At 41.6% G+C, this 13,436-nt stretch overlaps 1 protein-coding gene across 1 annotated transcript in view; it reads right to left on the bottom strand.

The window, feature by feature from the left end:
* nrg1 (neuregulin 1) overlaps positions 1-13,436 on the bottom strand; it is a 63,806-nt gene that overhangs the window by 17,780 nt on the left and 32,590 nt on the right. The window contains exons 5-6 of the mRNA XM_080476448.1: positions 957-1,059; positions 87-240 (exon numbers count right to left, since the gene is read on the bottom strand). Coding sequence (XP_080332574.1) covers positions 87-240; positions 957-1,059 — 257 coding nt within the window. The remainder of the gene's footprint in view (positions 1-86; positions 241-956; positions 1,060-13,436) is intronic.

Genomic DNA, 13,436 nt, shown 5'->3' with positions numbered 1-13,436 from the left:
CGGGAAACACACGGAGAGCTGTCATGAGTGAATGTGCAGGTTCAAATCTGGCGCCTTTTATTGGACACGGGCAAGCGGAAGCTTACATTGATAAACTGCAAATCTTGAAGAGGCAAATTAGAAATCTGACGTCCTGCGGCAGAGCTTGCAGGGTTGGAGCCAACACCATTCTTGGTGTTGTTGTTCCGCTTCTTCCTCACGCTCTGCCTCAGACGGTCACGTAGGTTCCTTCTCTGCTTCCTGTTCATAAAGAAATAAGCTGGATTGTGAAGCAGCCCAGACCAGAACTGGGCAACATATCTGAGGTCAGTTTCTGAAGTGCTATTTAAGCCAAATCACATAGACTGAACGTAATAGTAATTAACAGGTGTACATGCGTATACGATAAGTATAATATTCAGTTCACAATGTTCTATTAGTCCAGTAGCACCACAAAATCCCCAAACCTTAATCACACCACTGGATTTGGCGCTGACCTCTATTAATGACACCAGATCGTCAGAAGCAAATAGATTATTTTGAACCTCCAGCCTCTGAAAACATCTTGAAGAAATTTCTCTTTCCTGAACAAAGAAAACAATCACCTCATATGTTGAACCATTTCTATTGCACTACTCTTTTTTCTGGGGGAGCACAATATGGTTAGAAGAAATACGGTTAGCTCATGATAAATTGTGCTTCGGAAAGACAAATTGGAGGTTTTCATCCCTGTAAGAGTCAACAGTCCGATTGGGATCAGGATTATTCATGTTATTCCTCTTCTCTCCCAGGATGTATAATTCTATTTAAATATGTATTTTCAGGATGTTTTCTTTGGCATCAACTTCATTTTGTACCCAGATTTGGAAAATCACTAGATGTGGGGATTTGGGTGCAGTATTTGGAACTAAACGATGTATAAAAGAAAAAAACAGATTTATGTTAAAAATGTGACATAAGAATGTGACATTAATTACTTTGTTTTGCAGTAGGCAACCACACACATGATTCCAACGACTAGGAGTGCAATGCAGATTCCTGTTATTGTTAAAATACGTTTCTGATACAGCTCCTCAGCTTCTGAAAAAGAGGACAACCATGCTTAAAAACTTCAGGTCTAAAAACACACAGAAACACAGACACAAAGACTAATCGAGCCAGAGAGTAAGAAGAGGCCCTGTAAACGGAGAGACTTTAAACTGTCATGATAACAAACATGGTTGTTATAACTCTTTTAGTTTGTATTTAATTTGGATTTTATTCTGACAGCATTTTCTAAAGTTAGCCACTGAAACATTTGCTATGGTTTGTTTGTACCAGTGTATGAATGAAATGTTATATTTTATGAGTGACTGTGACTCGGTTGGTAGAGCGGATCATTTCTCAATCCAAAGGTTGCAGGTTTGATTCTCTATCCGTCCACATGTCCAAGTGTCCTTGAGCAAGACACTGAACTCCAAACTGCTCTCTATGGATGGACTACGCATGGCAGCTACACCCGTTGGTGTGTGAATAGGTGTATGTGATTAATAACGTAAAGTGCTTTGAGGACTGCTTATGTAAGTTAAATTGATTTTCCATATGGGAGACAGTTAAAGTGTGTCTCCTTTGGTCAAACACTATAGTGCAGAGGTTCCCAACCTTTTGCCCCCTAAACTGCCTCCAGTAAGGCGACTGACATCTTCTCACATCTGTTGATTTTCAGAAGATTACAGCGAAGCCAAAGACAATAAGCCAAACTAAGGACATGGACAGTTTTTCACCATCTGCTGTCGATTCTAGAAAGTTTCTCCTTCTTTTTGCTATGATCTTGTTTAAACAACTTCGAAGCAGAACGAGCATCAGTGAGAGATCTGACAGCCCACCGAGGGGGGTGATGGACCTCAGGTTGAGAACCAACAACTTCACGTGGGCCCATTTCTTTGAGTAGATCATTATGTGACCCTTCCTCTAATTCTGTCCAGCATTCTTTATGCTGTGGTAGACTGTGTGTTGCTGTGACATTGTGTTACATTAGTCAAGGGCAATGGAAGCAGAATCAGTACTGTTGTATCATTGAGAGCGGCGGTTACATCCGAGTGTCACTGGTTCAATTCCCCAGAGCACGGCCCCTCGTCTCGCCCGCTCCCCGAGTGCTATAAAGGCAGCTTACTGCTCCTAGACTGTAGGACGGGTAAATGCGGGTAAATCCCCTTTTGGGATATTAAAGTCTGAGCCAATTGAGCTACAAACTGAAAATCCATCCCTGAACCTTCTGTTGTACCAACACACTTTCAAAGTTGCATTTCAAAATCCTTTAATTGCTTCAGTGTCAGGTTTAATTACACTGAAGTGATGATAGATTTTTTTTGTTAATTAACATTAAATACAAATTAGGGATTCTCCTGTATCCAGAGGTGTGATAGAAAAAGAAACTGGATGGACAACTGCAAAAAGACAGCATACCAAATGTCCAAAGTGATCAATTGTATTGCATTTGCAAAATGCTTGTTTTTATTTTGAATGCAGTGGTAGAAACAAGGTCCTACAGAAGGCTGGAAAAACTGTCTAATCTGGAAAAGATATCTGGTGAAACTAACTGGCAACAGCACCGTAACATTGTTCCAGAGATGATGAAGGTTTTACAGTTAAAGGAAGAAGGTCGCCACTCTATGAGATATAAGCTGGGCAAATACAAGTTAACAGTACTGGGGAATTCTAAAGAACTTGTTCAATTCATGAATATAATCTCAATTAATCTCTGTATGCATGATAGTGGACGTCGAAGATCTGTAGAAACAAAACATTAAGAACAGATGTGGTTGTATTGTAGAAGTAACTGTATGGGATCAGAATCCTCTATTGTCAATGTCTAAATCACAGTGTGGACCTGATATACATGGCATACTTTTGTTATTGTCTTCGTCTGCTCCAGGCACAACACATTCAGTGCAAAACAGCAAGCTGATGAGGCTGGGGTCAAATGACAAGCGTTAGATGTTGCAGGCTCAGCAGTTGTAGGAGAGGCTTCCTGGTTAATTCCTGTGTGATGCCAGCTGCCGGGCGGCAGAGGTTGGCATCTCTGCCTGTACAGCTCCGGACAACGTTTATCAACAAGAATTCCTCCACTGTACCATGAATATCGACATATTCGATCGAGTTTTGAGTGTAAATTGAGTTTTTATGTGAAAACGAGTATTCAGCGGGGCTTTCTGTGCCGAGACGCTAAGCAAGGGACGACATTTCCGGGAGGGGGGCACGGCGTTGCTCGGAGAGGGGAGTATCCCCGTGACTTAGCCTGTACTGCACCTGAAAACACAGGATTTCGCCACAGTTATGTGAAAGAAGGCCTATCTAACCGAATTCTCATGAAAAAAGTGACATATTTTGTGTGTAAAATGAGTTTTCAAGTCGAGCCCCGAGGAGAGCGAGACGCTGTGCGACGCCCTGCCGACGCCCGAGACGCGAACAGCCCACTGATTACAAGTACGGATGAATTGGACTATCAAAGGGGAGTCGCTTCGATCGCTTCTACAGCCGTTATCTGCTTCACAATGTTTATCATCTGAAATAAAATATTATTTCCTGAAATGTCGGCCATTTTCTTTTTTCGATTGGCCGGTTGTGGGTCACATGTGAGTCGGCGAGGGAGGGGGGAGCATACAGCTGCATACAGAGGTATAGAGAAACGTCTATGGAATGCATAGAAGGTCTGATTAACCATAAGTCGTGCACAAATTAATAAAGGAAAAGCGGTTATTAACGGCTCCACCGAGCGCGGTCGACAATTTCATGTTTAGTTTTCATCCTAAATCTGGTTTTACTTGGCCTATCATCATGATTTAAAGACTGGTATAAAGCTTAGAATGTGCTCTTAAAGGATCTGTTGAGTTGAAAGGGAGTCTCAGCACACATGTGCCGCCAAGTCATCGTAAACAAGGCATGTGAGAGGGCCTAAAAGCGTTGCCCGGGGTACTCGGGTTAATTCAGGTGAATCGGTGAATCTACTCTGGAATTATGTGTGAATTTTGTCCTGTGCCGTTTCTGCAGCCATTCTGCTGTGTACCCTGCATCTTATCCAATATGAGCTGACGAACATGTGCCAATTTTGATTTTTGTATCACAAGGAAATTCCGCTAAAATGTGTATTGTTCTGTAACACTGCTACGATAAAACTTGCTTTCCTCGTGCACTTTATTAGCATTTTTCTCTTCACCTTTCTCTCCAGTCGTCTCCAACTGTTATTGATTGTAGTCTGAGGTATGACATCGTTACGGCTGGACTCGGTAAACAAAAAAACTGATGGACGAAATCCTCAGTTTTTCCCAATAATTGCACTTAATCACGTTTGTTTCATATTTAAAATTCTCAAGTAATTTTGAATTCGCAGAGCATGACAGCACAATGCATGGAAACATCATTTAAGTTCAGTTGTGAAATTTATATTCCAATAAACTTGAAAATAATATTTGTATATATTTATATTCTATATTGTGTATTAAACAAAGTTTCCTTTGCAGGTTTTAATTCCCCTTTATATTTTCATTCACTGTAAGTCTTTGTGTGAGTCAGGTTTCACAGCTCTGTCTCTTGTAAGTCCTGTACTGTCGTGCATGTACACAAAAACTGTATATTTATGGTAACAACAAGGACAGCACACGTCCTGCCTTCAGGGCAGTGAGAGAAGGCAAAGATCACACAGGTGCTACTGCTGTTGGGAACCGCTGGAAAGATAAAGTCTGATGGAGGCGGAAACAGGAAGGCGGAGGGCAGAAGATGGATGGACAAGGAGAGCGACGCTGGTCTTTAGTGACATGCTGAGTGACATGCTGAGCACGGGTTGCAACAGAAAATGCAAGAAGGAACGAAAACATACAACATCAGAACTGTTCAGCCTCTCTTCATTGTCACTTTCACAAAATAAAAGAAGCAACATGGGACATTTGTTAGTTTGCAGATGCATCACACATATGAAATCATCAGAAACAATTATTGTTCAGGTGTTAAGGTATTTGTACTGATGGTCATGGTAAAGAAGAGGAAATAGCTTTGGGCTTTTAGCTTTACATCTGCAAACCAAGAGGAAGAAATTATCCATACCCATAAATTCAATCCCAAGATGTTCTGTCAGTGCAGAGGTGACCAAAACAAAGGGAGGGAAAGAAAGTGGGATTTTTTTCAGAAGTTTACATTCTCACATGCAGTTTGAAGAAGAAGAAGAAGAAGAAGAATAGTCAAGGTTAGGAAGTAACACACCATCAAACATTAACACAATATAGAGAAACCTTTATATGAATGTCAGGTATCTCAAATCTGCCATCAAAGCACAAAGCAACCCTCTGTTTGGTTTAACTTGTGAATTCATTCTCTCGGAGGAGGTTACAGGACACCTGTTATAGCCAGGGGGTGATTTGCTGGATTTGATTTATAGTAGTCAAAGCGGCTTTAATGTCTTTTAAAATCCAGGTAAAACTGCAGTTCCACCTCTCAAATACACTAATTCACTTCATGTTACTTCATCTCATCTTCAAGTATTAATTAGCTATTGGCTGAATGCTAGACTTCCTGCATTTCACAGGATGTTGGCATCGGTAGAGAATAAAAAACATTACTGTCGGACTGCTAGAGCTTTTACCTGTGAATAGTCAGACAAGTTGTTGAACGAAACCCTGCAGCTGCTGGACCAATAATGATGGTTTTGTACTTGACCTCATTTCATTGCTGCAAATGTAAAATTTAAATTAGACTCACATTAAACTCAGTTTTGACATTTGTTTTAAAATGAATGTTACTTTTAAACTTCACTTATTCACTTGAGATTCCTTGTCAAACATGATAAAGAACTGGTCTCTGGTTTGATAAAACTAAAACTAAAAACTACGACTAAAAACTACAATGTCATACAATCAGGAACCAAAAAATATACGCAATGTTAGTTAACGATCCACTTTTGCGAAAGCTGAGACTCCATTCACATCTATTTTAATGTTAAAGTAAAACCTTGTTTCTGCAGCCTCAAATATTCACAGGTCTTAAATGGATTATTCGGTCTGATGCAGGAAAATGTGAATTAGATGCGCCTTAACAAACAACAATCCCAACAGTTATGACCAGAAGAGCTCCAGAGTCCAAAAGGAAAAGCTCTAGAACATTGTAGGAAGTGTAAGATGGAGGTCAGTCCTTAAGTAGAGAATTTAAAGGGACAGTTCATATCTTTTCCCTTCAGTTTTCCTGCATGCTGCATCCTGTCACAGAAGGACTTTTCTCTTTACACAAGATGAATAAAACATAAAAGGAGTCATGGTGTTACTGTTTCCTATCTAGTTAAGCTGCTTTAAATTTAGACTACTGAAAATGGAATTTCTCTCTTTTTTTCACTTTACATAAATTCATGTCACCATACTTGTCAATAACTTTATCTGCCACTCTTTGTCCGGCAGCTCTCTCTCCTCTCTGTACCTTCCTGCAGGATCTCTCACTGTGGAGTTGAAAATTACTGATTTGGTTATCTTGAAATCTAAAGTCAACTTGTCTTGTTCTTTACTCTATTACTGTCTTTCCTCTCCACACTTCAATGAGGCTTACTCATTAGGTAATATTGTTTTCTACATTGTATTTGAATTCAAAAGAGCCATTTGATGAATGAGTTTCAATAATATAAACAAAGCAGTGCCGAATCCCTTAGCATGGCACTGATATCACACACCTGAGATTATTTTAATATAAAGCCAAACTGTAAAGCTATCTTTAGGGAAGACGCATTGATGGATGCTTACATGAGTGTGGATGGTCTGCCATGGCAAGTGAGTTATTGGGACATGGATGCACCAACTCAGCATGCTGTCACCACCATGCACCATTCCAGTATACTGAGGACTCCGGATACTTTCCCCTTCTCATTGTGTCAAAAGATCAATGCCTAAAATATTTATAACTGAACAAACACAAAACCCATAGTGAAAATAAGAATGATCAATAACACAACAGCTTCCTGAAACTATGATTATTATAAATGATTTGCATCAAAAGCTTCATGAGAGCAGCTACACACAAGGTGAATACACAGCGTTTAGAGCAAACGAGTCTCACTTATTTTAGTTCAGGGGTCACAGAGAGCTCAGTTTGATCCCAACTGGACTAAACCAGTACAATGAAAAAATAATGATAATTTAATACAATCATGTTTAAAAACTCAGTTTCAGAGCTAAAAGGTACAACCGAAAACATCTTCAAATTCAATCCATCTATCTACTTTCCCACTTAGTTTGTTTAGGGTCACAGTGGCAGTGTCGAGTGCAGAGAGGCCCAGAGGCCTGGACTACGAATCCTGATCCACATAACCAGGATCTCACTCTGTTTCCTTGTTGACTGATCCAGACACACGTGATCCTGATCACCGTTACTACGAAGCAGGTTATCAACTCGCTGGTTCAACCCAGACCTACGTGTGTTTACATGAAAGGGGCGGAGCCTGTAGCGTCCGACCAATCACACACACGGAGAATCCCTGCAGAGCAGTTTACAGATTTACTGAAGGATCAGTTCTTCTCAGAGAAAATGAAGAATTAAAACACATCCAGCAGCTAAAAGCAACACTGCTGCTGCAGCCAAAGCCAGAACATTCCTGACTTGTTAATGCTGACTTAGTGAGATTATAGCAGATTAATTCATGGGACAATATAAACGGACGTCACTGTGATCACTCAGTTTCACTTTATTCCAGTACAAACGTGTCGGGCTGAACTTCCTCACTGATCTTCTTTTAGTTTACATTTTACATCCAGTTGTTTTGAGGCTGAGTTTCCTCTGTGTGAGTGTTTTGTGTTGGAATATTAATTCATCACCGCGACGGCATGAATTCTATAAATTGTTTCTGCAGTTCTGTCAGCGTGACCATTATCATTAACCTCATTATTCCAGATCAACTCTTGTGGAGATCAACAGACTTGGAACAAGTCAAGAATAAAACCATCCTTCAAAGCCTCAGTGACCAGGATTTATTTTATTATGTCAAAAAGATCTCTCTAAATAATTTCTCCTCTCCTCTCGCACATGCAATTTGATCAGGATCATTTAAGAATGGGCAGGTCATTTTCCAAGGGATCTGATTGGTCAGAAGGTGGAGCTGTTAGGCTCACTAGGATCTTATCGAGAACGTAATCTGCTCGGGAGCAGTCGAGACTTTCAGAGTAAGTTTCTGGGGTGATTTATCTTGGTAAGAACTGAACGAGCATCATGTTACGGAAAACCCGGGGTTATCTTTGAGGTTATCTTGATAAGGTAAAATCCATGTCGTAGTACAGGCCCCAGGCATCCATGTCCCCCACAACTTCCTCCAGCTCTCCTGGGGGGACCCCGAGCCGCTCCCAGACCAAACCAGAGAAATAATCTCTCCAGCGAGTCCTGGGTGAAACTCGGGGCCTCCTCTCAGTTGGACTTGCTTGGTAGACCTCTGCAGGGAGGCGACCAGGGACCCACCAAAAAAAAAACATAGAGCTTTGCTTCATAGCTCAGCTCCCTCTTCACCACAACAGTCCAGTACAGTGGCTGCATTACTGCAGCCACCTGTCTGAACCTGTGGCCGATCTCACCATCCCTCCTCTCATCACTTGTGAAAAAGACCCTGAGAAACTTAGGGGCCATCCACAGTTTCATGTAAGCACACCATTTTTGGCTTATTATCCACACGGGCGGCATTTTAGGAGCTGGATGTTGGATGAGAACTGAGGTGAAGTGGTCAGATGAAGTGAAGCGGGAGGGAGGGCAGAGGGTGCGGCTGCCCGGGGCCCACGGTTACAAAGGGGCCCACCACCAGACTGAGAAAAAAAAATACTTAAAGCAGGAAAGTCAATCTTACTGTTGTATTTGTAAGGATATAAGTGTAAGAAATGGTTGAAAATCTGTCCAGATCAGAGCATTTCTGAAAACATATCAAGAGGTAATGTGACATTGTAGTTACCATGTCAATCTCTCTCGCTATTGGTCATTTGCCCTTTGGGGGTGGGACTTAGCCAAAGGTCCAATATTAACATGTGAAATCGCCAATAGACTATAAGACCCCAAGAAGGGGACAGGGGATGTGTCCGAATAGTCCCTGCTATCTCCTTTCCTAACCACTTTTCTTTAACCCCCGGAAGTGTTTAAGTGACGGCCATGATAAGAAACGTTGAAAATGTCTAAAAGCTCAGGAGAGGAGGTGAAATGCTTCCTTTATTACTGCCTTGGAAACACTGATGCAGCCTTTACCAAAGGAGACCAGATAATGTTGCCCCACAATTCCTTGCAAGTTACCAATGCAATAATCTGCCTTGAACAACTTTAAATAATGTAAAACCCATATCCCAACTCTGAAGGCTATACAGACTAAACTTTTTTTGCAGCCTTTTTTTTTGCAACCTTGTGATATTTGAGATTATATCAGTGGTTAGAGGCACAGGGGAAAGAAATGTGCTTTTTGTAGTCCATTTTTGGACATTTGTAGTTTTTTCACCACGGCAGACGTCACTAACCTGCGCCATCGTCGGATTATTACCACGTCACCTAGTGGAAGTGCGGTCCGATTGTCACAACCTCGTGATCGCCTTTCTCTATCTCCTTTAGGAAGCCTCCTAACACCTTTCCTTGACCCTGTGACGTCATCCATGGGGTTAAGGAAAAGTGGATAGGAAAGGAGAGACTACTGGGATGCACCCAGGGACGATGGTGGGTGGAGCTAAGGTGTGTTGTGATTTGGTGAGGGTGGATCTGGAGCCGATAAGCAGGGCCTCGGCTATATTGCCGTTTACCTCCAGGAGGATCCGGCTCCAGTGTTGTTTTTGTCAACGATGACGATAATGAAATGATTTCGTTGATGAGTTCGTTGCCCCCTTTTTCCATGACAACAATGAGATGGTGACGATCTAAACGTGGATAACATCTCCAGACGTGTGTGAGTTTTTGTTGACAAAACTAGATGGGACAAAAATGTAAGTGGGTGGTCTATCAGACCCAAATAAATAATGTGATATTAGTTGATGAAGAGAACCTGAGCCTCTCCTCACTCATCTTTTATTCTAAATCACAGTGTGTGAATGACCTGATATGAAGCCTCCATAGAGCCAAATAATATAAAGGTTGTTTCTACACAGTTAATACGGGAATGATTAATAATTAATCATTTGATAACTCAGCAGCTGCAGTGCTCATGCAGGTGTGTGGACATGTAGTTGTGTGTAGGAGAAATACCGCTCCATTCATGAGATTGTCTTTCCAGCTGTTGGTCTGTAGGCGAATAAGAAGTTATCAGCTGACCTTGATGAGAATCTGCTCTGATTGTCCAATTCAGCTTTTTGTGCCATTAACTCTCCTGCTACTCCCTGTGTGAAACGCTCCAACAATATCACAGTATAAGCCAAGTGCATGCGCCGTTTTATGTCTTTGGTCCTGAACTGCGTTTGTAAAAGTTATTCTGTCAGTCCTGAATCGAGTCTCTGAGAGCAGCAGCATGGTTGTCCGCTGGTTTCAGGAAAGAAAGTTGCTGTTTCTGCGTTATAGTGTGGATAGTCACCGAAATGTATGGTGTCATGTTATCTGTCGGGGATTCTCTCGCAAATGATATGTAAACCTCTTTCTAACTCTACTATATAAATGTGGGATCGCTGTTTTGGAAAAGTATTTCCTCCTGGTAGCTCCTTGAACATTTATAGGGCTTTTCCACCAAAAAGGACCAGGTTCTAGTTCGGGGCCAGTTCTTAAATGAGCACCACCAAAGAACCGGATCTTTTTCCACCGTTAACGAAGCCAAGTGAGAGCCACGTCATTGCGTCACTCTAAAATGTAGTACGTCAATGATTTCAACAATTTGCCGCTGACAGCGCTCATACAGGAACAAGGAGACGGACTGTATTCATCGGTTTAGTCCGGGTCGCTTCATCTACTCTGGCCTGAACCTCGGATGCAGACCGAAGAGCCAGAAAACTTTATGTTCTTCGTATCTCTATTGGTGTTTTTTCACGTCCGTCTTGCTTTAGTCTGGAGTCCCGGAGTGAACATAGAGGGGGAAAAAAATAACGCGCGAATGAGCTTGGGGCGTATTTTTCAACATTTGGGCTTTACATTGGGAATTTCTGCTCCTTTCACTTTATTTCTGGACGTGTCTGAATCAAATGCTTCAACATGGAGGAATGGAGGTGTAGAATGATAGAACGCAGCTCCAAAAGCTGTTTCTAATGACAACCTACGTAAACACACTGATTTAAGTCCTCTTTCACCGTTAAAAGGCTCACTTTATGCCTATCCAATCCAAGCTTTAATTTCCGTAGTTTGTAAGTAGTTTGTTTTTTAGTTGCTAATGAACTAAAAGTATTCATTATAAAGAAGTTCTGTGGGTTAGAAAATAATATTGGAGCGTCTCGGAGCGGGGTTGCATTGCTCAGCGGCTGCAGCTCTTCAGCCTGCGGTCAGAACGCGAAACAAGACCTGGACGTGAAGTTAGCTCTAATAATTTTACTATGAAAAGTGTGAAAGAAAAACGACAATGGAAAACTGCTTCTAAATTCTATCCGACGTAGCTGACTGACAGTGGATGAGCTCTGCAGCAGTCTCGAGAGACGTGGCTCCGGAGAACGCGGATTAAATAATCCCGTTCCCTCGTATTATCAACTTCATAGAGCGATTTATTATATCGTTCCCACGTGCTATTTTCATTTTTTCCTCTATAAAAACTCTGGGGCTAAGTGTTCGCTGTCGTTTTCAGAAAGCCGGTTCAGCCTCGCTTCCGCCTTTCAGGTAGTGATAACTCCAGCGATAACTCCGCCCCCAGCTGATGACACATCGGGCCCCGGTCTGGCTCCTCTTTGGCCCAGCAACAAAGTAGAGCCAGCGTAGCACCAGTTTAGCCCCTGTTTGGCTGGGGCTTTGGCAGTGGAAAGACACAGATCTCGTGTTAAGTCTGGCCCTGGCTCCAAACTAGCACCTGGTTCTTTCCGGTGGAAAAGCCCCCTTAGAGACGTTTATGAGACAAACTGGTGGCTTGCTGTTTCTTTGTTCACTGAGCTTCTAAGCTTCACATGATGACGTCACATCCAAATTATTTATCAACAGTCATGTCCAACGAGAAACAATTTAGCCTACTGACAGTTTTAATTGTAATAAATTGAAAACTCAACCCCACATAAATGAGTGCTGGACAAACACTCATTATTTAGGTATTAAAGCTGATATGCGCAGCAGATTAATAGTTTTTTTTAAATGACAGTAATGAAACTGATACATCGCTGTTTTTATATACTGCGGGATACCTTATTACTTTATTACCGTTCAACCCTACTGCCACATATGGACAAGTTGGGCACATGTGTTCCTCTTCCATTGCTCATATTTTGGGTGTGTGTTCATTGCACTTTCGCAAATTCTCAGAAATAAAGGCAAAATTGCAAAAGTAAGAATGTTTTTGTTCTTGGCTTTTTGTCATTGGAGTAATGGGCATTGATTTCACTGTTACCACCCTATCTGTGTGTAATACATAATCCTTAGTAGATCAGAAATTTGCTGTTGGGTGGAAACCTTGTATGTCGCAAACCATTCCTTTATTGTAATTACTGGTGAAAATAGCCAATTGAATTTTTAGATCTGCTATTTTCATTATTTTAGTGTGACATTGTTATATGACGAAGTAGGGCATCAATTCAAGAAAAAACACAAGTTGAACTATGGAGATAAAAGGTTTCTGCCCAACAGCAATGAGGTACAACATGGTAGCACTGGTCTCCATCAATGGGAAAGTCTGGACTGGAGTTATCAATCTGGGAAGCAATCTGGTTATTATGCAAAAGAATTGTTTCATGAATTGCACCTCTTATATTACCTGTCAACATTGATTCTAATTTCTAATTCTTAGGGACCTTAATTAATTTGTTAAGACTAATACTTTAATTTTTGCTGAAGCTGACTCAAACTAGACTAAAACCTTTAGATTTTTCGTCAACTAAAACTGGACTGAAACTACCTCATAAAGTAATGACTAAATGTGACTAAAATTAACAGGCATTTTCATCCAAAAGACTAAAACTAAAACTAAAATGGCTTCCAAAAACAACCCTGTCCTGCTCATCCAGTTCCGGATGTCTTAATGGCCGGTGATGACGGAGGAGGGAGGGATGGCAGTGGTGGGTTTTGAAGAGACGCAGACCTGTGTGTCATTGGCATAGCAGTGACTGTGCCCAGGGGGGAGGAGGTAAAGAATCAAAAGAAGTGGGCAAAAAGTCCCATTTCCACTGTGCAGTATGTGCTGGAATGAGATGGTACGGGACAGGTTTTCAAGCGTCTCCATTGACAAAAGTTGCGGATGGTGTTCAAAGAACCGTACCCCTGTGTTGGGGTACCTAGTACAGGGTACGGATTCCATAAGGAGGAGCTACAACACAGCCGTCTGCTGATTGGTAGTGATGATCATCACTTTCGACAAGCCCACAATAAAAACCAATATAAGATGCAGACGC

Source organism: Lipophrys pholis, assembly GCF_963383615.2.
Source record: "Lipophrys pholis genome assembly, chromosome: 12".
Classification (NCBI taxonomy): domain Eukaryota; kingdom Metazoa; phylum Chordata; class Actinopteri; order Blenniiformes; family Blenniidae; genus Lipophrys; species Lipophrys pholis.
Note: the sequence above shows the minus strand (reverse complement) of the source record. Positions and strands in the feature narration are given on the sequence as shown.